This window comes from Chiroxiphia lanceolata, chromosome 2 (assembly GCF_009829145.1).
Source record: "Chiroxiphia lanceolata isolate bChiLan1 chromosome 2, bChiLan1.pri, whole genome shotgun sequence".
In the NCBI taxonomy this organism is placed as follows: domain Eukaryota; kingdom Metazoa; phylum Chordata; class Aves; order Passeriformes; family Pipridae; genus Chiroxiphia; species Chiroxiphia lanceolata.
This window is the reverse complement of record NC_045638.1, coordinates 84,119,984-84,147,377: the sequence shown is the minus strand read 5'-3', so window position 1 is coordinate 84,147,377 and position 27,394 is coordinate 84,119,984. Positions and strand designations below refer to the sequence as shown.

Here is a 27,394-nt window from a genome sequence, read left to right as displayed (position 1 = left end):
TGCCACTTAGTAACCACCCCAATTGCTGTCACCAACGCCATACCTGAGTCCCATCCCAAAAGTATTAGTTGATGTAAGATAAAATAATGCCAGCAAGCAAAAAGGAAGAATAAAATTATCAAGTACTATGGTACTGTTCTCTGAACCCATTTTATTTAGGACAGTTACAGTCAATATTCATAATTTCAGTTGCAGCTAATAGTTTCTATTTTATTATGAAAAATCATGTGACTTAGCATTAAAATACTTAGTTATTCCGAGAGGTGTTTTGGAATCCTTGCAGATGAAAGGTATCAGAAAAAAATATCACCGTAGAGAATTACCACAAAGGTTTTTTTCAAATATCAGAAACTAGTAGTCAAGAGGAGTAGGGTAAGTGTCACCTTCAAGAAAATGTCAGCTATTGGATCTGAACACTACATAAAATGAGGAAGAGCTGAAAATCACATACAACCAAACTGGTTTTATCTACACAACTAATACTCCTATTTCCTTCTGAAATCTATTCCAAAGTTATTCTGGTACGTGAATGTATTATTTATTCTCTAATTAATTTTATCTGTGAGGGTATATCCTGGCATATGCCCTATGGATGACAGATGCAATAAGGACAAACAGGTGAAGCCTAGATGAACTCAATTAAGTTGAATAACAGTTAAGCTAAAATAACATTATTTTACACTTAAAAGTCAACACACTCACCTTTTTATTTGAGGTTTAAGTCCAATTCCTCAAGGCGTATGAGGTAAATATTTGCTGAGCATTTAAAATGTTTTCCATGAATAAAAAAGCTCTAGAATGCTACAAGCACTAATGACTTGCCATCTTTCATCTCTGTCACAGGCAGGCAATGCACTGCATAGTATGTCATGAGTGGAGTGTTTACTGAAGGATATTTTTTTCCTCCCCTTGGGGCTGTATAGCATAATTTATCTGATGTGCACTCTCTGTGGCCACTCCATTTTCTGTTTATCTCAGTATAAAACAGGTACTGTGAGGAATCCACAGCTTTCAAAAATCCCAACTCTTTTGAAAGACTTCAGATTGGAGATATCAGGGGTGAATCCGAATCAAAAACGGAACAAAAAAAAAGCTAAGAGGAAATGGAAATGTTGTTTTCTTGTGGATTCCTATAAAACTACTGTGTGGTTTTAGGACTTTAGTTCTTTCTGTGCATTTGGAAATGAAACAAAATAATTCTTCACTTAACAAAACAAGGGGTAAGCAAAATGCATTTGTGGTGTATTCATTAGTAGATGGAGGTTTTTCTTGTGAGTCCATGACATTCCAATGACAGGCACTTTCACTACTCTTGAAGTGTCCTTTCATAGCTTTCTCAGTTGAATGGTTAATCTGGAGCAACTCCAGGATCAGATGATGAATAAAAGTATAAATCTTATCCTAGTTCATTTTCCTGCATAGCTTCACAAGAGAGATTAGTTTCATGAGCCTTCTTCAATTTCAGATGTAGTTCTTTCCCCTTAGAGCTCTCTGAACCATTTTCAAAATCTTGCTAAATATCTTTCCCCCCTATACAAATGATGTACAAAAAGGTCCCCAACATAATCTGCTTATAAGATCTGGGTTTGTACTGGTGTCACATCCATCCCATGTCAGTGCCTTACACTGTTGTCTAAGGAACCATCCAACAACCCTAGCTCTGGACCAACAGTTAAATATTCACAACCAACAGAGCCAAACAGCTGAAAACAAGAGAGCACACAGCACATCAAAGTCCTGGAAAATGGAGCTTTAAATCCCTACAGGAACTTAGGCCATCAATGGACATTATTGTCTTGCATTACTTTTACCACAAGAAGCCTTCTTGCAAGTTCCCTGTTTTTTCTCTTGCTTTTTTCTTTTACCTCTGTTGCAAAGCCTAGAGATTAGCCCATAGTGGAAGAAAACATTTGTGAGAATGAACATTTTTGTGGCACATAGCCACTCCACACCTTCCCACACTCTATGCATGATTCTTGCTGCACAGTAGGTATAGAAAACACTCTGCTATACTGACTAAGGGTAGGTCAAAGACAAACAAAAGTCCTCAGTAGGCAAAACTAGTTAGTTAGGGTTTTTTTGTGGGGATGTGGGGGTAGTTGGTTTTTTGTTGTGTGGTTTTTTTTAATACCAATTTGGAACCAAATCAATTGAAAAGATACAGGAGGCTCTAACATCCTTGGGATCTCTGAAGTGCAGAGCCACATGTAGAGAGACTATACCCCTTCAGCTGTCCTTGTCTGATGCAGCCACAGGAATGCTTTGGTTGGATGATGGTAAGTGCCATTAGTTTACACCTCTCCCAAGCACCTACTGGCTGGGGACTTATTAATCTGTGGCTGAATAGTCACTTCTCAGCCACTACCTTGGAACCTCTGTGAATAAATAGAAAGGATAGAAAAAAAATGCCTGCACTTTTTCTTTCTTTGTAAACACTTCCAGTTCATACTACATTTTTTACAATTAAGTTGTATAGCACTACCACAGGTATGGATACACCCAGAATGGTCTGGTAGAATTAAGGATTTTTGTTTTGACTTGAAAGACTTTACAGTTTAGATTTCTAAGAAAGGATATCACTTTCAGTTTACTGAATTGAAGTCATATACTGAATAACAACTTTCTTATAATTACTCATGACAACTCCCACTGCAGCTATGGAAAAAAACCAAACAACAATAAAAAAACTCTTATTTGCAATCTGTAATTCCTGAAGTCCTTATTCATAAAAGCATCTCAAGGGCTAAATTTAGCACTGCTGTACATAAACAAATACCATACAAAATTAAGTATGATTTGGAGTCTGGAGCAGTTCAGGTTCAACATATTTTTTAAAAATTATACTTATGTTCTTCTACATTTGAATGCTGCTGCAGAGAGTTGGCAATTTGTATTTAGGACAAAAGTAGACAGCAAAGGTCTTGTGGTATCAGATTCAGCTAGAGATAACAGAGGTGACATTTGCTCCAACCTACTATAAAAAAGTTACAAGTAGGCTTTTCCACTAAAGCTAGTCAAAAAGAGAGTCTTTGTACTAGCCCTTTTCTATAACATGATTTCTCCATGTTACTGAAAATGTCCACATTATAAAAAAGTGACCAAAGAAGGTCTTTTTTTTTTCTCTGTTGTCTAAATTGTAGACATCTAAAAATGCTTAAGTGAGCCTCACCTTGAGGACTGTGGTCCCTTTGGGTGTCAGTACAGAAAACGATCAAGATAGTCCATGGAAGGGCCTACAGATAAAATGTATTTGAAAGGAGACTGTTGCCATAAATCAGAGAAAGAATTAAGACATTCACGTCTGAAAATGCCAAAATGTAGGCTGATCGCAAAGAGGAAGGGAAGAGACAAAAGCTGCTATTGTTACCTGTTGCCTGTACTTTCCCAAGGGGAAAGGACATCTATGTGCAACAGGTCAGATTGGGAACAGAGGCTGGTGTCCTGCCAGTTAGTGAGACTCAGCTGTCAGCACAGTCCTTGAAAGTTTCCCTGAAGCTCTCACTAGAACTTCTGGTTTCACAGACACCATTTTACAAGTGTTCCTGTAGAGTTCATGCTTGAGACAGCATGAGATCATCCTTCTAATAATGTACAGAAAAGGCAGTGCATTACATTAGTTGACTCCTGGTGTACTCCATTTTGTGCTCAATACATCATTTTTCCTGTCTCATTTAGGATCCAGTTGTTGAATAAGGGGTAAGTGTAAAGATCTCATTAGGTTTATATCAGTATCATTACTTTTCTAGTACTTACTAGCCCAGGGTCTTTTCCTTCTGGTGAACACATTTGAGTGAGTTTTCCTTTTTCCCTTTGGTGATTTAGAAAGGAAACACTGATATTGTTGAGCTAAGAGGAAGGATTACCTACATATTACCTTTAGGATAGTATGCACGTCAGCACATTGTCTCAGAAAGGAAAGGTTTCTCTTTGTTTTGGGAAGATCTATTTCAGGTCCAGCCAGAGGCCACATCATCAGTTCTTAACACAGAGTTACTTGAATGAGACATAGCTTCAGGCTGTATATGTACATGATGCCTTTTAAACTGCAGTGAACAAAATGGGTGATATAAATCAAAGGTTTATGTGTCAGCCTTCCCTTACACAAAGCTGTTTAGACCGGACAAGCAGACTTGTGTTTGCCTGGCGTGTCATAAGAATGATACGTAGAATATGTACCGCTATGACCCAGCTGACACTCTTTTATGTATACTTGACTGGACTGTCTTCTTTTTTCAACCCTACTCACTAAAAAGGTTGGCTATAATTGCATGGTATTACTCACCTGCCCAGCAGCAAAAATTCTCCAGCAAGTCCCAGGCGCCTCATAGCCATTAAGAGACCTCTCACAGTCATGCCTTCACAGAAGCAAGCAACCACTCTTGCCTTGGGCAGGTGGCTCCGAAGCTTTCGCAGTAGCTTGTCAAAGCTCTGTTCACCAGCATTGCTATAGATCTTGTAGGAATGTGCAATGCAGATCCCTTCCTTGGCTGCCATATCTTTGAAAGCTTCCATTCCACTTTCACCATAGTTTCCTAAATACAAACAGAAACATAGATGCATATATTAAAATTTGCAGCAGCTTTTCCTTCAGAAGCATCAGATATTTTAAAGAATATGTTACATACCTGCACAGAGATCACTGTACCAATCTTAGCAAAATCACATTAATATTTTAATTACTCCATTTTTCAAGACAAGATCAACAAATTTTCCTAGAAAACTCACTTGTCTTTAAGAGCCTGCATCTCTGCTGAAACCAAAGGCTGTTAAGTACCTCACTACCTGTGAGGATCTGGTCCACAGTATGTAAAACAATGTATGTATAAATTACAATCTCATCTGATTCTCTTAAGCTGAGTAAACTTGGTCAAGTGCTCTGGGGTTTACTTCAGGAAATTAAAAAATATACGTTGAGAATAATTTTTTAGGTGTAATACTTTAAATATAAACAAAAAACAAAAGGATAATAACATCAACTTGTTCATAATGCAATCTGAAATGCAACATTTTTTTAGTTATAGTTTCTTAGTTATAGATTAGTTATATTCCTTCAACTTATTTTGTTGAAAGAAGAACTGCTGGAGAATGAGTGACAAAATTGAGGATTAGCATTACAGGGATCACAAGACCACAGATGAACTAAAGGTGCTTTTGGTAGTTTTTCTGGGGGGTATTTTGAATTAAATGTCTATCAATGGGAAACACTTCATATTTTTTTTAATCTATTCTTCCTCTATGGGGGTAAACTGGTAACAAATATTGACAGACAGATACATTTATTTTCTTTATTCTGTATCATCACAGAAACTTTCTTTACTGCCAGGCCTACAACAAAGTCATAATGCTTTAACAGTGGATATGCTGATACCACTGACAGTCATCCTGACCAGGATTGTATCTCTGGTTCCCTGTGCTTCTCCAGCTGGTTGTTGAAATCTGTTTCATATCTCATTTAAATAAGAAGGCCTTTAAGTCAGGAAATCTTTCTCAAAAATATTGTCTTAACCCCTCAGTAATGGTCCACAGAAACATAATCAGTAAATTAATTAATAAAACTGTGAGTGTAGTGATGCTGTTGAAAGGAACTTCTGATCCTTCACACATTTGCTAGCTCACAAATCTATAAGAAAAGTGCTCTCTCTTACCAGCATATTTGTAAGTACATAGGAGTACTGACAATGAAAATGCATGTGAAGCACTGAGAATCAGGCATGTGGATTTGGACTGCCATCTGATTTTTTGACTTTGGACATTGGAGCCATCAGACATTCAGCTTGCCCATCTGGGGATTCATCCCTATCACTGGCGCTAAAGCTCAGGGGCTTTGCTATGCTCATCACTGAACATGAATGTAAATACAGTCTTCAGTTTGAGGATCTTGCCATCCGAATAGCCAAAAGAGACAAAGAGCAGAAGACAAGAAATAACATTATCTTCCTTTTACATCAGGAATGAATCACTGAGACTTTGAGACTGTTAAATTTCCAAATTGCATCCAACCAGAATGGCAACTTGAATGCAGATGTCCTTAACTATTAGGACTTTCATTTTCCTCCCTGCTGTGATTAGGCCTAATGGAAAACATATTACTATGTAAATTGTGCCTTCACAAAATGCCATTGGATTTTTAAACTCAGTTGTTGCAGTGCTTCCTGTGAGTTTTATATCAGGTGCACAGTGCTTCCCCACGTGTCATGCCCTTAGGGCAAATTGTTTCCTGTGATACATGAGCATCAAGTGATTCTCATGAGATGCTGAAGCAGTTCAGCCAGAGGTCATAAACATAGTGTCTCATGAAATATGTATTATAGCCTCCAAAGTTAATCTGAAGGAAAAATGGGGGTCAGTCATATTTAACTCCCAGCAGGCTCTGAGGCCTTCTAAAATAAAATTAAGCTGACAGGCAATGCACTACTTTGTTTAAAATTATTCTCATTTAGGTCAATCTGGATCAACATTAAATGTTCTGTTTCACTTTTCCTAATATAAAACAAAAAGGAAAAAGAGATCCTATTAATCTTTGCCATAGAAGGTGAAAGTTTGAGGAAAAACAGTTCCATAGAGTATCTCAAAGAGATTGAAATTCTGAAGACCTCCTCTTCTGTCAAAAAATTCTCAAGAGAAAATTCCTGGCCAAATCTAATTGAATTACAGAACTGTATAACTTCAATGCTCCATATACTGCAGTCTTGGTTTGAAAGTGTTATAAGCATACAAACTGTTATCCTGAGACTTGCTATAAAGCTGAGAGTAGGTGTAATTACAGTACCGAAAAATTGTAGGTCTTCCAAGGAGTGTGAAGTGCATCAATTCTTTTCCAAACAAATAAAGTTTGCTCTGGCACAAACATCATGATTTCATCAAGTATGAAGACAGGGAGATTTTGTGAAACCATATAGAATGTTATGTACCATCCAAAATCACAGGAAACATGTTAAACTACCAAGGGTACTTAGCAAAGTGTTAAGTTCTCAATATTTGGAAGAGAAACATCCTGGTAGTCCACATGTGGGAGTGACTGAGCTCTCAAACTGGGAAAACTACAGCTCTATAACATGACCTCAAGGGAGATTTGATGAAAACACAAAGCAGCTTTGCTTCAAGACACTCATACAAATATATCAGTGGTACTCTTATCTTGCTGATTAAACTCTACTTGATTAATTATTCATAGTGAATTCTCCTGTTGTGCAAGAGGTTTGATGAGGTACATATAGTTAGTTTGAGCTATACTGTGGGGGTAATGTACACTCCTTGATGGAAAAAGAAAATATTTTTTTGTTAAACTCCTTTGCACGACTTATTAAGATAAATTTTCTGTGGGCTATCTTTCTTCCTGAATAAAACCTGTATGTGCATGAGCATATACATGTAGCATTGAGGGAATGAGGGTGTGAAAATGGTAAGTTAGATTATATCATTTTCCTGAGGATAAGATATGAGGTTCACAGTGGAAGAGGATCTCTGTGCTTTACATATGGAACTGGCCTCCTCACGGACATTTCATTCTTGTACTGTGGCATGCCCGTAGCAATACAGCCAAAAATGCCACAGCAAGAGCAAGTTTTTGCTGATGGGGTAGTTCCCATTGTTCAGCCAGGTCTATGACATTAGAAGAAAGATATAGGGACTTCAGGATTTGCACACGTGGATGGACAATGGTGATGTCTTATGCAGCCTTACTCTGAGAAGGAGTTTTTTAGTTTCACTTCCATGTGAAAATTAATTCAGAACTCCTAAGCTGGAAACAAAGCAACATCTTCTGTAAGTACACTGTGATGAAAATTGCCTACATACTGGGAATTTATCCATTCAGCTATTTGGTTCCCACCTCTAAATTTAAAGATCCTAAAGAAACATTAAACAGAAGGTTTGCTTTTTCTTGTTTAGTTCCAGTTCAGCAGAAAAGACTTGGCAAACAATACAGGCTGAAGCTCATGTATGGCCAATTTATATTCAGCTTCTCTTCCCCCACCAAATGCTTTTCAGCATTTAGAAACAGACATCTCTATCTGTAACTGGTTCTGCTGGAGGAGGTATCACAATTTTTTAGTAGATGTTCCTGTCCCCTTGAAAGTTTGTCTGTTTGTGGTGTAATCAGAACTGTTAGCAGTTGATGTCTTTTGTAAAATATTCTCATGGAGACAACTGGCCCCTGGGTTCTTTTAAAACACCAGTCTGAATCCTGCATGTTGTCCACCTGAATGTCTGGCCCTAAACGCAGTTCAAAAACTACTCCCATATGGTGCAGCATGTTTAAAAAAAAAAAAGAAAATCAATTACATCATCATGCAAAAAACTTATCTGTGCTTCAGAGCTGGAATTTTGTTCAAAACTCAAGCATATGTGCCCCCACCTACAATCTAACTATAACAATCTGTTAGTTCCACTTCCCATGAATCAGTACTAGAAACTATTAAGAAGCTTAAAAAGAACAGATTGTGCTTTTTTCCAGATGAAGCTTAATATAGTACAGCACATAATAATACTTCAATCTGATAGAAAAGGGTCAGGCAAACTGCAGGCCGCTCTTGCTGCTCCTCCTGCTCAGCAATTGAGCCAATTAAACTACCTAACCATAAATTGTTAAGATCTTATGTGAATTACACAGGAAAACAACATTTTTATTCTTAAAATAATTAACAAAATACGTGGACATCTGCTCTGTCACATTAAAAGTTATCAATATGATATAAAAAGTCTCTACAGCCAAATGGAATAATGGACTACATTTTCTCCTGCCTAGTCATTTTTGGAGTGTCACACATTCCTTTTTGAATACAGGAGCTTTTTGTCAATAGCTGTACATGCAAATTGTTATCAGATAGTTGTTTGGTCTAAAAGAGAGTTTCAGTGAGCATAGATGAGCATCAACCTTTAGGAGAGATTTAGGATGTAAGATTGCTTCTGGCAGGACACAGCAAAAATTCACAAAATAAAAGAAAAGGAGTCTCGATTGAAAGAGAAGAAATGCATTACGTCATTCATTAGGCTGGTAATAATCCTACCTGTCACAAAGCATATTTATTTAAGCAGACATGCTATCATTATTTCTACAGAAAAGGAAGAGCCAACCAGAATAATATTCTAGGCTGTATCTGAGCCACAGACAAGAAGTCAAGTCAGGTTAAAATTCGCAGTATACGTTTTGCAAGCAATATAGGGAATACAGAGTTTCATTTTTTTACTAGCTTTCCTTTGCATCAAAAGGATGAACTTTGCCAGAAATATATATAAAAAAAAAAAGTATAGTTGTAAGTATAATTTTGAAAATGCATGTGGGAGTAATAGAAGATATTTATAAAAAGTAACATGTTGGTTGATTATGAGGATGATCTTTCTGAAAGTTGAGGATATGAGTTGTAGAATAATTCCCAAAATGGAAATTTTAGAGGTGTCTTTGATTGTTACAATTCAAATTAATCATGGCAAAACATCAATAGTACCTACTACTACTGGTACCTACTAGATATTGTCCACAATTAACTGTTGTGACTATGAGTCTTTTAAAGTACATCACTGCCAAGAATAGGGACATAATATCAAATCTTTCAAGCAGTTAAAGCAGCCACATGTTACTGATCTAATATGATCAAAATCATAGCCTTCTGGTGGATATGTCTGCAAATAGAACAGGACAATAGAGTGTTATTTCATTCTAAGGGGTACAGACCAAATGAAATCAAAACACATATGCCTGAAATTCTGGAGTTGTCTATGTATGTTAAAATAAAAAAGAAAATAAAACCCAAGGTGTTTTCATTTGATCCAAATATTTTATTTAAATTATTTTTAAATGGAAATTCAGTTTCTATGTTAAATATATATGTGTAAAACAATAAAGAATAAAAAAAAAGTAATTTTGAAAGCAACCCATTAAAATACCTTAAATTACAATAGTTCCTCAAAATATGTTGCACTTAAATATCTCCAACCAGATCTCTTCCATAACAATCCCTTAAACTAATTTCTGACATTTGTAATACAACTACCCAAATGGTGCCTCTGGTGAAAGGACACCTACCCAGAACAAGTCCCACCAGGTTTTCCTTAGCAGGACACCATGCTGTGTTTCCAGTGCTGTGCCTCATTTGGAACCTCACTTTGAAACAGCTTCCTCATAAGGCTGCTGCAGGGTTGTGGCACAGAACAGCGTGCAGCCAAGGTGAAAGACCTCTTGATGAAAATACGGCCTGTTACATCAGATCTCACACCTGCAATTAGATCTCACATTGGAGTTGTTTTGATGTGTGGTTATGGTCTTTGGCAGGAATTGTTAAGAAGGTTTATCTGTTGTTCCTCATGCAGTACCAAGTGGTGACATTTCTGCAATGAAGTGACTTTTGAAGCAAAGCACTAGGACAATGTTGGCTGAGCTTGGAGAGGTATCAGAGAATTAGAAGACAGCAAAGGCGCGGCGCAGGGCAAAAACTCCCTCAATAATTAAAATAAGTTATGCACCTATTCCATCCTTAAAATTACTATACTTGCCTTCCATAAGCACAGAGAATCTCAAAGTGATGTGGAGGATACAATCTAACATCTAGTGCCTCATAGGGGACATAAACCACTGATGGCTGCAGTTAGATCTGTCTCCTTAGCTCTCTATATGATAGCGGAGAACTCACACATCTGTTTTCTTGGATGTTAATCTTTCCTATTCATACTGAAAGCTCTTCAAACAGCATTTACCTATTGCCAAGTGCTAATAAAACTCAGACCCAAAAGAATTGCCTATGTCCCCGGTGGCTTGATAGATTCAAATACTACAAGTCAAGATGTGTCAATATAATAAAACATTAGTTATCATGACATTGTGTGAGTTATGAGCTTAATTTCCTTTTCTGTGAACAATTTTAAGATTTTCAGGCTTTTACATTTGAGGACAAGAAACATTTTCATAGTCACAAAAGTGTTAACTAATCAAAACCTCTCACTTCTAATCCTCTTAAAATTCAATCCACTGGAATAATGTGTTGAACAGATCTTACAATATTTAACTTAGATATTGACCATTTTATCATTTGATATAAGCTTCATATTACTTTCTACAAGGTAAAATAAAACTGAATATGTATTAGGAATCAAGAAACTATTTTTATTCCAAAAATAATTAACTAAACTGTTCAGAATTTAAAAATAAATTTAAGATGTTTAATTAAGAAATTAATTTACTCTTTTCTGTGATATTTTTAAGTTTCAACTACTAGGTATTTTCTGACATCTAAAAGCACTTAGACTAACTCTATTCATAAGGTATTTGTTAAAGTAACCAACTTTTAAATTATTTTAGAGAAGTAACATACAATACACTTCAAGCATAACTGTACTTAATCGAATTAAATGAATCTGTTCATTATCTTCTAATCTAAGAGAGCTCATAAGTATCATTTTGATATCAAAGTTTCTCTTCTTTTTCTCTTCTTCTCTGGGCTATTTTGAAGTAATAAATTAATTTCTCTTTAGATAATGATGACCTAGTTTCACACTTTAATGCACCTCACTTCTGTTTATTTTTAAATTATCACCTCGTAACTTTAAAAGACCCATTTAAATACTGCTGTTATGTGAGCAAAGGGAACCCTGTGGAAACAGCCTTTTTCTGTATGCTTCCTTTCATCCCTCCTGCTAACTGGCATGTCTGCGGCTTTGTGGCCTTGTCCACTGAGCAATCTTTGAAGTCCTACTTCACGCTAATGTCTACTAAAGGATTTAAAATTCAGCAGCTCTTGCAGAAACATGCTGCCACCTCTTATTACTCTGCTTGTTTTCAGATTGGAGAGAATAAAATTTTTCTGTATCCTCTGTTTCTGAAATTGCTCTTTCTATCTACCAGACTCTAAGATATGTCCCTTATATATTTCCTGTGTCATTTCAAAATGAAATCATTAATGATAGCATAATTCCGAGTGGACTCTAGGGGTGCTCTAAGTTTTCTTTCATTTTCCTTTAGGGTTATACACTCCATTTTTTGTTTGATTTTCATATAGAAATGAGAACACATGAGACTGACAGTACTGGACTGGAGGTTGTTTCTTTCAGGAGACAAATACTATGTCAGAAATGAGAGGACTTTGCAGTGGGAACTCTTTGGTCTATGATTCTGTACCCTTCACTGTGAATTCCCCAGGAGTGCAGCTGCCTGGGGTTTATTCACTGACATTTGGATCTATTCCCAGTTCTGGCTTCGGCTATTAATTATTGCATTTCTCAAAAGACTTGGCCCCTTCTACAAATGAAAGATATTATGCTTCCATATATTCATAACCTGGAACATACTTTTATGTAATATTAATTCTTAAAGCTGCTATGGTTTGTATCTGGTCTTTTCTGAGGTCTTATTCTGCTCCTGCACTAGGTGAGCAATACCACAAGTCATCCAGTAAAAAGAAGTGTAAATCAGGGATTAGACAGATTCTGAAGGCCTTCAATCAATCTTGAGTTTTCTGGTAAATGCCTTTCTCTCTGCCCTCTATCCTCATATGTGAAATGGAAGTAAAAATGTTTTCCTGAGAGTGATGGTGTAAGAATAAATGTATTATAGGAAACTCACATAACTGTAGTAAAGAGAGTCACATTTATGGTGATCTGACTGAATGAAACATGACATTTTTGCCTCACAAAATCTCACATTTACTTCATTTTAACAATGGCCACATCATGTTTATTGTAGTAATAATAACTCTGTCTAACAACCATTTAAAAAACAGCACCTACAATTTCTGAACAGTAGCTGAAGATGATGGCAAGGTTACTCTAAAGAGAGCACCTTACTTACACTTTAAATGACTATGCACATTCATACTCATGACATTCATTTGGGAAAAGAATGAGTTTCGTGACTCTTCTGATATGAACTCTGAGAGAAGGGAGGTCTGTCAGGAAGCCATGAATATTTAGTTTGGTAACTGAAAAACAGGCTTATTGACTGAATTTCCCAGGAGTACTTCAAAAGATTTTGAAGGGGGTAATATGAAGTTTCTTGGGGTATATTAATAATTCTTGGAGTATACTGTGTAAAATGAGAAGACCTATATTGTGTGACCAGTTGCTTTCTTGGAGATACCCCTCTCACTTTAGGAACATGTTGGATATTTTTTGCCTCTAAGTGGTAGATTGCATCTTACCAGAATATTTGAAAAATACATTTGAGTATTTTAGGGGTAAGGATAGTTTTTAAACTGTGACTTCAGAGGGTATTATTAGGACACTACCATACTCAGCTTTTGGATGCAGAAACTGAAGAAGAAGAAAATAGTAATACAACAGGGTTGAATATGATCTTCTTTACTGTGTGGGTGACCACACACTGGAAGAGATTGCCCAGAGAGCTTGTGGACCCGCCCTCATTGGAGATGAACAAGACTTGTCTGGATGCGATTCTGTGCCATGTATTCTAGTATGACCCTGCTCGAGCAGGGAGGTTGGACCAGGTGACCCCACTGTGGTCCCTTCCAACCTTACCCATTCTATGGTTCTGTGGTCTACTGAATTTCAGACGAAACCAACCCTCATCAAAAGCATAATTACTTATAAAAAAATTACAGAGTAAATTTTGGTTTAGAAGCTCCCAACAGTGGTGGTGATCTCACTGTTAGCTTGGACAGCCTGTCCCAAGCCAAACTAGTCTATTCATAAATTTTCCTTCTCTAGTTCTTAATCTGTTCTTCTATATTCTCTTTTAATTTACACTTATTATATATTTTTTATCAAATAGGAGAATAGCTTCTCAAAATGATGTTTTCAGAAGTACTTAACAGTTTTTAATACAATCACCATGTGTCCACTTAATTTTTTTTATGTTTCAAAGACTAAACAAGTCTAGTTTTAATCTGATGATCCTGTTTCCTACACTTTTCATATTTCTGGTTTTCTTGTGGGTGATTGTCAATTAGTTCATGTCCAACCAGGACAATGTACAGATTTTTTCACGATATGGTAGTTTTCCATCTTGTACCTGGTCTGGGCAGAGTAAAATTGAAAGGCTATTTCAAGCCTCTTAAACTTATTACTTCTTTGTATACTTTCAATAGGATATTTGCCATACTTAACACTGGAATGACACTGTTGAAACCATTTTAACATTATACATTTTAATTATCTAGGTCTTGTTTTCTACAGAACTGCTTCTCAGTCAGTCATTCCTCATCCAGATTATTCTGTCCTAGCAGCGCCATCCAACATAGTACTGTGTACAGATTTAATAACTGTACTCTGTTTATTATAATTCAAATCAGTGTTGGAAATATCAATTAAAAATAGAATCAAAGTAGATCTGTAAAAAAGCCATTGAGCTTATGCCTCCTGTTAGGAAGCTAATAAGTGAGAAATACAGTTTTAATAAAGTTTTAGAGTCCTTTTTGTACCTAAAACAAAGGACTTTTAGATTAATGTCTTCAAAGTATGCTTAGATCATTCATATGGGATAGTAAAAAATAGTTTTAAGATACAGTCACTCATTCTTTACAAATGCTTTGAACTGGATGATAAGTTGACTTATGATTTATTTTTTTAAGAATACATTGTCCCTTCTTTCCAACACTAGAAGAAAATTACTCATTTCTTGCAAACAATTGTTTATTTTTGGAAGAAGTGAATTGCTGTTGGCTGAGCTCTTTCCTCAGTTTCTCTTTTGAGATAGGTAGTGTTACCTCATTTCAGTTTTTTGGGATGTTATACATATGTCATATGTACTTCCTAAGAATATTTTGTAAACTGTAGGTGATTGACTACTTTCTTTACCTTCTTTTAGATGGCTCAGTGCCAGTTGCGAATATTTAATAGTTTTATTGTGGAGTGGTTGGTATCCCTTTCATAATTGACGTTACATTTAAAACTGTTGACTATTGACTAGTTTAAGAATTGGGATATTATCTAATGCTTCATTACTGTAAATTGATGACTCTGCAAAACTAGTTAAGTTTCATTTTAAGCAGCTAGGGCAAAAATCAGCCTCTTATTTCAGTATGATTTAGGTGCCTGTTGTATTCATATCTATGTGTCTGGATCCTAAGCCTCAGTTGAACATTTCTCCATTCAAGTGACTCCATCACTACTAATCTGATTCTAGATTCTGTTATACTGTTCAAACAAACATTTACCATAAAGGCAGAGAAAGATAGCATCTCCATAATTGAGTTACATAACAGAATTTCACCTTGGATCCTTCCCTTGAGTCAGTTAGATCTAAAACTCATCTTTGACTTTTTATTGTTGGATCTCAAAATATAATATCTGCAGAGAGAGATTTGAGTGGTCTTTGCAAAAAGCCGTGGGGTACAGAAGCTGGGAAAAACCCTTTTTATTGACCTCATCTCTGTGGAATTTTTCTGCCTTCTCCTGCAGGATGTGAAGAGACTTTTTACATAATGTTATCACATGTTCTATTGTATCTGTTCCTCCCTGCATAATCCTGTCTCAAGAGATGTGAATGTCTTTCCCCCATGAAAATCCCCTAAGATAAAGTGAGTTTTCCCCTATGATGTATGTGTTAAGACCCCAAATTTGTTAACCTGGGTTTTCCCCTTATATCATCCCCTGAGACCCTCTAATTGTAATAGTTACAACCCCTTGTTGAATATATAGACCCTAAACCTTTTAAATATGAACTTGTAAGTCCAATAAAGCATTCCAGTTTCTTGCCCCCAAGCTGGGATCATCTTAGCTTTATTGACCTCCACACTTTATATAGGACATGAAGACCCCATTACATTTCTTTGCAGTTTGTCCCCCCAGTTATTCATCCTCAGTCTTAAATAGATTTTTCTCAAAGAACTTTCACGTTGTCTTCATAACAAATGCGTATTTTTCTTGTCAAATTCAAAGAAATGCTAGTTAAAAACCAGATCAGTTCTTGTGACAAACTTCTTTGATTTTTCCCACCTCTTTGTGTTTCTAATTGCCTCATCAATTGTAATGGTGTGTTTGCTTAAAACAGGCCACAAGTGTGTTGAATGTCAATGTTATGAAATGCAACAGCATTTACAACTGAGCAGACGAGCCGCTGAACACACCACAGCTGACTGCTCAAATGGTACAAGGACTAATAGACCACAATGAGCAGGTATCACACTGTGTTAATCTCAGTGTAAAATAGATTTGACTTTAAGTAATGATGTTCCCACTTGGACCAGATTCCAAAATTAGTGCAGAAAGCAGCAAGCTCTCTGATCTGATGCCAAGGCATCAGGCACTGGCTTGAACAGATGCTCCTTATGGAATTTATTGTATGAAAGAAGGAACACCAGTTAATCTGATTTATAAGGTTATGCATAATATTTCTGCACCACAAATTTCCAATTTGTTATGAGCAAACAACTTTAATTCTCCAATAAATATGTTTGGGAAGATTTGCACTGGGCTTTGTTGGTCTGTATATGAAGAACTGCTTTGCAGAGATCCCTCTCCCCATAGCATGTGAATGATTTGCAATTCTGCAAAGTACATAAATAATGTAGGTAATTTTAACCAATGGTTTCTGTAAGATGTATAAATTAGCAAAAATAACATTAACAAGGCTGGCAGGTGGAAAACTTCTGCAGCAATGCCTACTGGCCTCCAAGTGACAGGGTTCATCCGTGTGGGTGTTCCTGTGTTAGTGAACTCGTGCATGTTTGTCCGCTTATCATTAATATATATCACAGCATTAATGACAATTGTTTTGCTTTTGGGCATAGTTCCTGCATAAAAGTTAATGTTGTTATGTTGATTTGAACATGGCATCATGTGTCCCCTCTCTAAGGCACAGCACCTGGACTTATGACAGAGGGGAGGTGGCAAAGTGCCTCCAGCATTCTGAGCTATAGCAGAAAATAATCATGTAGTACTCAGCAACTAAGTAACGGGGACAAATGGACAAACTAGAATTTTAAACCCTTGAGGAAGATTTTTGCTTGTGTCTGTAGAAAGGCTGGTCAGTATCATGTTGCAACTAGAACTTGATTACTGTTCAGAGAATCCAGTGACACTATTTCCTTTTTATTTCCATTTACAACTGTTTTGCCATTATCTACTTCCCTGTAATGCATAGAATCCAGGATCAAAGGAGCATGATACATTGTATAATCACAGTAAATACTAATGAAAGACATTTTCAGTCTCAAAATGTTCAAAATGTGATAGAACAGGAAGTTACAGTGGTTGGAAAAAATGAAAATGCGTGGGAGATGGGAGAAACAAAAGAATAAAAGCAAAAAAATGAATAAGTTTTGCATAAAAGTCAGAATTTCTACTAAAGCAATCCTCCCTGAAAACAGAGAATAATAAGTCCATGGTGTGCCAGTAGGTGGATTGAAAAGCAAAATAAGTGTAGTTGCTGCCTTGAAGGTGTGTTACTGATTTGTATTGCACCTATTGTACTACTATTTAATAACTGTTCTGATTATTCACTTCTCTGTTTCAAATTTCTTTCTTATAGCCAGACAGAAGGTATAGTCCTGAAGGATAGTCAGTGGCATCATTATGAAGGGTGAACTTTCTTGTGTCTTCTTCTGATTCTTCACCCAATCTTCTCTTCAGAAATCTGCCTTCCATAAGTTTTTATTCCTCAACCATCCCTACCTGTCCCTGAACCCTTTTTGTCCTGGTTTCAGCTGGGATAGAATTAATTTTCTTTCTACTGACTGGTACAGTGCTGGTTTGGATACCATATGAAAATAATGTTGAGAGCACACTGATGTTTTCGCTATTGCTGAGCATGCTTACTCTAAGTTAGAACTTTTTTGCTCCTCACCCCACCTCACCAGTGAGGAGGCTGGGGGTGCACAAGCAGTTGGGACCACAACCAGGACAGGTAACCCCAACTGGCTCAAGGGATATTTCAAACCGCATGGCATCATGCTGAGCAAACAAAACTGGGAGAAGTTGACCAGAGGCTGGTGGCTGCTGTTCAGAGACTGACTGGGCATCAGTCAGTGGGTGGTAAGCGATTGCATTGTGCATCACTTATTTTATATTGTCTGTTATCATAAGTATTATTTGTCCATCTTTTCTCTCCTATTAAGCTGTCTTTATCTCAATCCACAAGAGTTACCTTTTTATCCCAATTTTCTCCTCCGTTCCACAGGAGGCAGGGAGCGAAAGGCTTTGTGGTGTTCAGCCACTTGCTGGGCTAATTCATAACATTCTTAAACTTAAAAAACTTCCTTCTCCCAATAGCCCTTCTGTTCCCTGCATTCAAAATAAATTTGTGTCACTGACTATGTCTTCTATGATGTTCAGGGGGAAAGTGGTTTTACTGTGGGTACGACCTGCATCTACTTTTTGCATAGTTCCCACTACTGCTCTGGAAATCTTGAGGAACTCTGGAATCACTGAACTTTCTGCGTTCTAAATTTATAGATCCTGACAAGAGTTTAAATATATGGAAGCTAGGTAATGCAAAAGAAGTTGGTAGTTACCAGAAATTTTACTTGCTACCTGTCGTGTTGATAGGTAAGAAAGAGAGCACGTTCAAAATATTTGTCCTAAGGCAAATGACATAATTCATTTAGTGCCTGGAGAGAGGGGGAAGGAATTGCCTTCAGACACCCAGGCTCACCAGCTTTCTATTGTACCAGACACAACAATATGTTTATATCTGGCTGAGCAAGGATTCATCTCCTTTAACTCTAGGCTTTAAAATTGTAGACATTTGGTTAGATGAATGCCACCTCTGAAGACATCACAGAATGTCTTGCTCTTCCTGTCTTTCCTCCTGTCCTCGATTTAAAGTACAGGTTTTACTCTTCACTTTTTTTTATTAACCTTAGCATTGGTTAGCAATTTTTCATCTAAGTAATGCAACTTCCAGAGTCTAGTCCACACAGAGGAATGGAGATGAGGCATTCCAAATTATCACTTCTGTGGGTCATAAAAAAAGTTAATTTTAGTTTTGAATAGACTATAAACACATCAATCCCATGAGGACATGCATCTTTATTCAGGTTGAAAAGCTAATTGTATTTTGGTCCAACTACATTTATTTAATGTTCCTTAAGAACCTTTGGCCCTTATTGATGCTGTTATGAGCATCAATAGGGCTCTAAAAGGAAATGCAACAAAGCTGAGTGAAATTAACAGAATAAAATTAGCATTTTTTTGAAATAAAACAAGAATAACTCGAACTAAAAGACCAAAAAAAGTAACATCGAGAAACATAGGAACTGAACTAATTAAACCACAAAGAAAGCAATACTAAATCTATTTCTCCAAAGTGACAATAATTAGTTTAATATATTTCAATTTATTGAATGAGTCATCAAAGGATCTCTATGTGGTAGTTAAAAATGAATGTTAGTATTTCCTCATGCTCTCTGCTTTGACACCTCAGACACAATATGATTAAGCAAATGCTCCAAACTGACATCCTAAAAAGTCACAGTCCATTGTTTCCCAGACTAATCAGTTATCTGTCAGTGCTTTACTGAAAATTAGAGAAATCTTTGAGAATGATCATACACACAATCTAGATAAATGTAGCATCAAGACCAGTGCAGCATGGTATTTTGTATTTTGTATTTTTAGCTGGTATGAAATTCTGTATGAAGTCCCAATTTGAGCAGGAAACCATTTTTTCTCTCTCTGTTTGATGCTATGCCTTTCTATGAAATGGAGGTCTGTTCATTAATATACATCAGCTGGAATTAGACAAAAAGAGAGGGATACGCAAGATATGCCAGATGGCACCATGGAAAGCAAAGGGCAGCATTAGGGTTTCACAAAACTGAAGATAATCACTGCTTAATTTCTGCTCATCATTCAAGTGGGACATAGCTGACCCCCAAGGGCCATTCCAAAATATTGATTACGACAAGCCTTAAATAATTAATCGATTGATCAACTATATAATGCATTTAAAGCTAAACTGTTTTGCAGGAAAATAGAGGAGAAAAGGAAATGCCTGAAGAAGAGCCTAAGGGCTAATCTAACAAGAATTGCTGAAACCACACACTCCAATATGTACTCTCCTAGCTCTGTACTTGCTTTAGTAGACAACTGTTGCCTGAGCAGTGAAAGTATTTGAAAGTAACCTTGCAGGCAGAAGTCTTGACACAATATTTTTTTTGTCCTGAGGTTTGTCCTTATTTACACACAAAGCTAATCCTAGTGAAATGCCTTCCTTCCTTCTTTAATTTAAGAAAAAAGCAAAGAGTGGCTTTGGAGCAGCTGAGCTTCTGTTGTATCATGTTAATGGTAAAACTCTTGCTTAAAACTTTTGGGAGACTGAGTCATAGGTGGGGAAATAGGGCTGCTATCCTTAGCTCTTTAATAATATCCTCTCAGAGCAATTCCTACCTTCAAGCCCAAATTAATATATCTGGAAACATAGTTAATTTGATTAAAATGGTAAAACCTTTCTTAACTGGCTAATAAACATTTTTTAGTATTTGGCAATAACTATTGAAAGGCTAAGAGAGCTGAAGTTGTTCAGTTTGGATAAGAAAAGGTGACAGGGGGACCATATTGTGGCTTTTCAACATATTAAGGGGTCTGTAGTGGGTTGACCCTGGCTGGATGCTGTGTACCCAACAAAGCCACTTTATCACTGCCCTCTGCAACCGGACGGAGCACATGAAATATAAAAGAGCTAAGGAATCCCAAAATGTGTTTTTCATCAATAATAGTGACAAGTTAATTCGGTTTACAAATAGATGATTTTTTCCAGACAACATGTTTGCATGTGTGTGTAAGAACAGGTATGATGCTTGCATTTAAAGCTATGAAAGGCTTTTAACTATTCACTATGCCTTTAACGCCCTGAAAACTAGATAAAGTTTAAAACTGTTACACAAACCTCCTATATAAATCCAGAAAAATAAATTTGTTCAAGGTCATATTAAACCCCTTAATGAAAGAGACAATTCTGGAAATGAATTACCTGATCCCTATAGACTTTACTAATGGCTGACCACCCTCGAAGCAAAAGCTCTAGAGTAATAGACCAAAAAGTAAATTCAGACTTTTTGAAGACTTTCAGCCTTCACATTGAATGAGCTGTCTTGCATCACTGAGTCTGTCAAATCTCTGTGTTATTTCATCTCAACTTTTGTGGTTGTATCTCCTTTCATTCTTTTATTTGTTAATACATATTGACAGGCATCACCATCTCAGATTTTGTGAGTTTCACTTCACAACAGCTGCCAAGATAATACATCTCAGTCTGAGGGCATTTCATTGATGTGGACATGGCATCCCCAAGGGAGTCTCCTCAGCAAAGATGCTGGTTATTAATGCAGACATCTATCTATCGTAGCTAAATGTATCTCTCTCTCTCTGGCATCCTAGAGATTTAGAAAGGCTGACATTTTCCAGTAGGAGTCCTTTCCTGCTTATCACATGCAGAGAGATTCTGGAAGGCCAGCTAGCCTTTTAGAAGTCCAAAAGAATACATTCTGTAGTGGAATTTTGAAATATATGTTCCAAACACTATCAAACACTAACAGATGTCCAGCAAGTACCTCTAACAAATTTAAAATAAACTATCATGTTCTGGGTTGTTGTGGTTTTTTTGGGTTTTTTTGTAATATTATCCCCCCAGTAACCCAGGGTATTCCAGGTATCTACTCTTTGTAGCTCCAAATTAACAATGTATTTATGGATATGCTTAATTAAGATAATTCCAGTAAAGTCAGTTGGATTATTTGTTTTTATAGTTAAAGCTGTACTTAAGTTCATATTTCCACTGGCTCCCTGCCAAAATACTTATTTTCACTTCTAGTTGTTTTCCCTTCCAAAGCTGTTAGCAGCTTCTCCTTCCTTATTCTCTCATCTCTCACTACAACCTGAAACATCAATTTCACTTTTGATCAGTCTGTGATGTCAACCTCCTTCACCTGCTAGTTACATTTTTTAAATAGACACATTTGTGTGCTCTGTGACACCTAGGAGAAATGCTTCATAGAAATCTTTGAGCTCACTCTATTGCTCTCTTTAAACCTCTTCAATACCATGACGCACAAAAGCTCAATAATTATTTGATTGCTGAAGCACTGAGCATACAGTACTGCCTGTCATGTTATCAAGTTTCATTTTCCTTGTATTTGAACATTTTATACTTCAACTGCATATAAATCTAAGTTATTCAGGGAGGAAAACCTCGCTTCCCCTCACCCGGAAACTTCCCTGCCTTTGAAAAATGTCCCGTCTGCTCTTCATCATCTTTTGACTCCTACCTACCTGACACTAAAAAATAGGGTAAAAGTGCTGTCAAACTGCTGACTGGCTAAGTATCAAAAACATGTTTGGTAAGATTTGAATAGATCCTGTAGCTGCCACTAGGCAAACAAAACAAATGTATGAAGGTACTTAATATGTGCTATATTGACTCGCACTTTTGGAGGAACCGGGAACTCCAGCATTGCCTCCAGAGATGTTCACCTTCCCTACTCAGTCAATAGCAAAATACAAGATCAGTGAAACATATGGATTGGATAGGTTGCTTCAGTAGTTCATAGGACTTTACCTCTTTCCTTGAGTGTATAGGAACATAGTGTGCAGACTGGGTTGTCCCTTCTTTCAATTAGAAGCATATCCAGACAGCTACTCAAAATTTCAGAGATGTTGTGCCCATTTTGGACATTTAAGTCACGCAGACTTTACAATCATATTTTACAGTTTTTAGAGCAAATTTCTTCTAGCAACTCACGAGCTTGGTGTGCTGAAGTGTGTCATGTAAATGAGACATTAATATTGTAAGTAAACAAAACATCATCTTTAACATTCACTATAACACAAGCAAATATATTTTTTTATCAGACTGTGAGTCTGATCATGAATAATTCAATTATACTTTTACTATTTACTGGAAGAAGGACTAGACTATTTAAATACAAACTGACTGATCATTTACTGAAGTCCATCAACTTTTAGTTGAAAAAGTAGCCACTTTCTACTCTTGAGCTACTTGTGAACACAAACTAAAGAAAGAAAACAACAGTTTGAAATTCTTTGCCAAAGAATTAATGAAAGTGACATCATCTTCCAAGATGGTTAACCATTTTTCTGCTTATGAGGTCAACACAAATCCCATCCGCTTATGTTCTCTCTGAACCATACAATTAAAACAATTGTTATTATTCCTACAATTTTTTTTATGGGGGAATAAATATAATTTGGGATATAATTGGTGAAACATATCAGGTTTTGTGACAATTTGCATGAACTGAAAGTAATCAAAATACTTTTAAGGAAAGTGTGATGTGATCCCACAAATAACTAACCTGAACTGATCAAGTATTTACAAAAAAATTTAGAAGTATATTGCTATAAGTTCTCTATGATTAGTTTTTAATATTCTCTATATCAAGATAGCTATTTTTCAAACAGACAAGTAGGTTATTCAGAGTTCAGAATCTAAGTTGGATTTCTACCATTTTTGAAATTCATAAAAGAGCACAACTAAATATAGGAGTGTGTTAGGAGTCATAGCAAATTTTTCAAATGATAAAACTTCATCAAGCTAACTAAATCTCCTGACTGCTCTCAAAGTAAATACTCAGATGCATGTTCAAAAACAATCACAGAAGACTTGAGGTATTTTGTAAATCTTTCTTATTTTATATATTTTCTTTTTATATTTCAATTTTTTATAATTATTGAGAAGTTTAAGCTTTAAATCATCATGGAAGTAAATTTTGCAGAAGTATTTGCCATACAGGAAATTTTGAGGTCTTCTTTGGGTATTTTCCTATGAGTAAACACAGATAAGTAAACACAGCTTAGTTTCTGTGTGATTTATAGACTGGTCAGATTGACAAAGGCAGTTGGTCAGAAACTAAAACAGATGGTAATGGTCAGAAGGAGGTACAGATGGACCTGAGATTGACTGGAAATGTAAGCTCTTATAACAGGATACAATTTACTGAGCCAAGTAAGTGTATGTGAAATGGGCTGGATGATATCTAAGAGGACTCAAGAGATTTTCAGAAGACTAGTACCTAAAGGAATTAAGCAAAACCTAAACAGAGAGCATAGATAAGCTTATGAATAGGCATGTGAACATCAAAAAGCCATAAAGACCATATTAAACTGAAATAACAGGTTAGCGTAAGGACCACCAACCATCTTTTTCCTGAGGACTATATATTCCTTCCTGCCCACACATTTAGGACTTTGAATTCAGGCTGGTACTGTCTCTACCTGAGAGGACTATGGAGCATTTCTCCTCTTCTCTGTGTGCTGGCAAAAAGCTGGGCCATAATTCCAGCTAGAAATAGCCTCCATGGTCATCCCAAAACTATAATCTTGTCCCTGTAGCTGCCAAGAAAAATTGGCGATGTAGAGTGTGATATAAGCTGATGACCTCAATATGATCACTTTCTTCCTTTAAATGGAACCCATTATTTTTGTTTATTCTGATTTTAAACCTCATCCAAGTTCATTCACTTAATTTTGAAGGTAAAGAATCAAATCATATTGTTTGCATCATAACTATGAAGATTTGTATAGGAAGATATGTGCAGTGACTGAAGGGAAACACTGAGGAGGACTCAGTACACCCCAGTTACTTTTATATCTGTGTCACAGGCTCTTTGAATGAAATAAGAGGTCATCTGATTTAATTTGTGACATTTCATACACTAACAATTAGATGATCACTTAATTTTTAAGCAATTAAGAAAACCAAAATAGCTGATTTTTCTTCCTCTGTTCTATGTTACCTTTTCTCTGTCAAGAGTCTATAAACTTTCTAAGTCAAAAGACCTTGTTATCTATCAGGTTGTAACATAGATCCAGTCTTGATAAAGCAAAAAATATGGATCTCAAAGTAGAATTTTCTGTCAGAGATACTTTCTGGAAGAAATGTTCCGCCAATAAAAACTTCATTTTCTCTCATATTTCCCATAATTTTCTAGTAGTCTGCACCAAAGTAAATGAGTTGGAAAAGATTCTACTGTGTTGGTAACTGGAAAGGCAAAATTTACATTTGTTCTTAATTTAAGAAAAATATTTCCTTTGCAAAACATATCTTGAACCATATTTTCCTATGGTATTTTCTTATTTTTTCCTAGGCTTTTTTTCCCCAGGATTTTTTTCCCTAACCATTTTTCATTATTAACACCAAATTTTATCATGGGACAGAAATTCAGATCTTTTAATAACTTAGCTCTAATACAATCTCTAATCTTGAGTAGTTTCTGAGAAAAGGCAATCTGTCAAGAAGTAAAGTAGGTAAATCAGCTGAATAAGTTGTTTGTTCTAATTACATTTGAAATGGCTAATCTTTAGGTTTCCTAAAGCTAAAGCAAGTTCTAGGAAATATCACTGATTTGTTAACACTTATTATACTTTTGCAAGAATTGGTAGGTTCTAAAAATTTCCCCGCTTACTCAGATGTCATTTAGGTCTGTTCTGTAGGTACAGGAACTAGAATTCTGTTTTCTCCCTAGGTATCTTTTTCTTTGTGTGAGATTTAGGGATCAAAGAATGTTGCAGTGACAGTCACTAGTACCAAAAAAAAAAATTGTTAGTCTCCTTTACATCCATTATGAGTTAATTCTGGTGGCTAAAGTAGCTCCTTCATGTACAAATACAAATTACTGAGTTTAAGAAGCAGAGTCATGACCATGTCAATCTGCAGCAATGCTGCTCCCAATAGCATGAGTCATACCCTCTCTCACCTCTCCTAGTCACACCTTCTCACCTTCTTTCCCCAGCACTATAACACTCATGACATTGTAACAGCAAAAATCTAATTTATTTTCCTTTCCCAAGCTGTTTATGGAACCAGTGCAAGCCAGCAATGGGAAAACACAGCACAGGAAAAAGGAGGGTAGAATAATTCTTTAGGCAGTATAAGCTCAACATGGAAATTTTCCAGTTATCACACAAAGGGGGTATTACGTGTGTGTGTGTGTATCTTCTTCTTTGTCCACTCCTTTTGTTTGTTAGATACTTGTTCTGAATTACCTCAGAGTATATTTCTTCACATGGTACATAGCACAGCAAACCCAGATATCTGTGCCAGAGCTGGGTAGTACTGTGTTGTAGCCAGTAAATAGTAATCAGCAGGAAAGCTTGATTGCAAGAAGCAAATAATCAAGGTTGTCCCAGGTCACAAACACCCATCTGCAAAGTATCAGTTAAATCATATTATTATTCAGCTACCCATTTAATGCATTTGTAGTTAGTCTTTGCCAAGATATGAAAATATCAGTTGCTGCCTTCCAAAATACACAATTTACAAGTAAAATTCATTTGATGAAACTAAATTTTTGTGAATAATTAAAGACCTTTGTTTTCCCAAATAAAAACTTCGAGCAAACATATTATTGATCCGATGGAATGATCGTAGTTTATATCCAAGAGTAAAGGGAACATTGCCATTCAGTTTGTAATTGAAACTGACTTTATTTGTAACATAGCTACATGCAAAGAGTATATCAGAGGTATCAGAATACAGGCAACAAAGCCGGTTTTGAGTATATTTTTCAGGAAAATAAATGAAACTGACACGGAATATTCACAAAAGATTATTTGCAACAAATATGAAGAATGGTGAATGAGAGTGTGGAACAGATACACTGATCCTAAACCTCGCTGGTCCTCCATTCGGCATGACAACAGCAGTAATGACTGTAGTGCCAAGTCTGAAAAAGTAATGGTGCAATATAAGTGCTAAATGAAACCTGGAGGAATGGAAGTGTCAACTATCTGCTGATTAAATTACACTACTATTAGACTGTTCACTATTGATTTGTTTGAGATAAAACCATTTCTTCTACTCAGATCACTTTTTATTTATAAGCAGTGCAACTTTTGAACAGTTACCTTAGTGAAAAAGTAGCTTCTCAAAACATAGACCTGTTAACGAATATATTTTTAATTCTTCCAAAGTGCCTCCAAGCATAAGAAAGTGATGGGTGACCTTTGTATTGTGAGCCTTAAATTTTCAACCTCACTGATGAGCTTTCAGGAGGAACAGTACAAAAAGGTCACCAATACATATTTAACAGGTGCAGTTTCATCACTATGTACAGTGTTACAATGTCACAGTGGATGTGATAGCCCAGAAGACAGCATCTACACTTAAATATCATATTGGAGAAATGCAAAACAAAGCACTCACCAATAATTAAATTTTATTTGACCTATTACAGCAATAAAGACCAAATTTTGTGGTCTAAATTTGGGCTTGCATGTGAAACATCTCTCAAGATAAAAGATTTCAAGTCCAAGGTTTAGATTCATATCTTCATGTCGTGTACGAAATGTGATATTGAAATGGGAGTCTTAACGGGATGTACGCTTCCCAATTAGTACAAAAATATTCTATAGCCATTTCATATCAAAAAAAGAATATTTAGATTCTCAGTATTCTTATGATATCAGCTGCAAGTTCCTTTCCCCTTACTCTTGCCAGAAGTCTTGACCCTTGGAAGTACATTCAAGTCAGTTGAGAGGAAGAAGAAAAGAG

The 27,394-nt window shown here is 36.2% G+C and overlaps 1 protein-coding gene across 1 annotated transcript in view; it reads right to left on the bottom strand.

Moving 5' to 3' along the window:
• GRM5 (glutamate metabotropic receptor 5) overlaps positions 1-27,394 on the bottom strand; it is a 231,498-nt gene that overhangs the window by 135,448 nt on the left and 68,656 nt on the right. Inside the window, 1 exon segment of the mRNA XM_032678605.1 lies at positions 4,283-4,532. Within this exon segment, the coding sequence (XP_032534496.1) occupies positions 4,283-4,532 (250 nt within the window).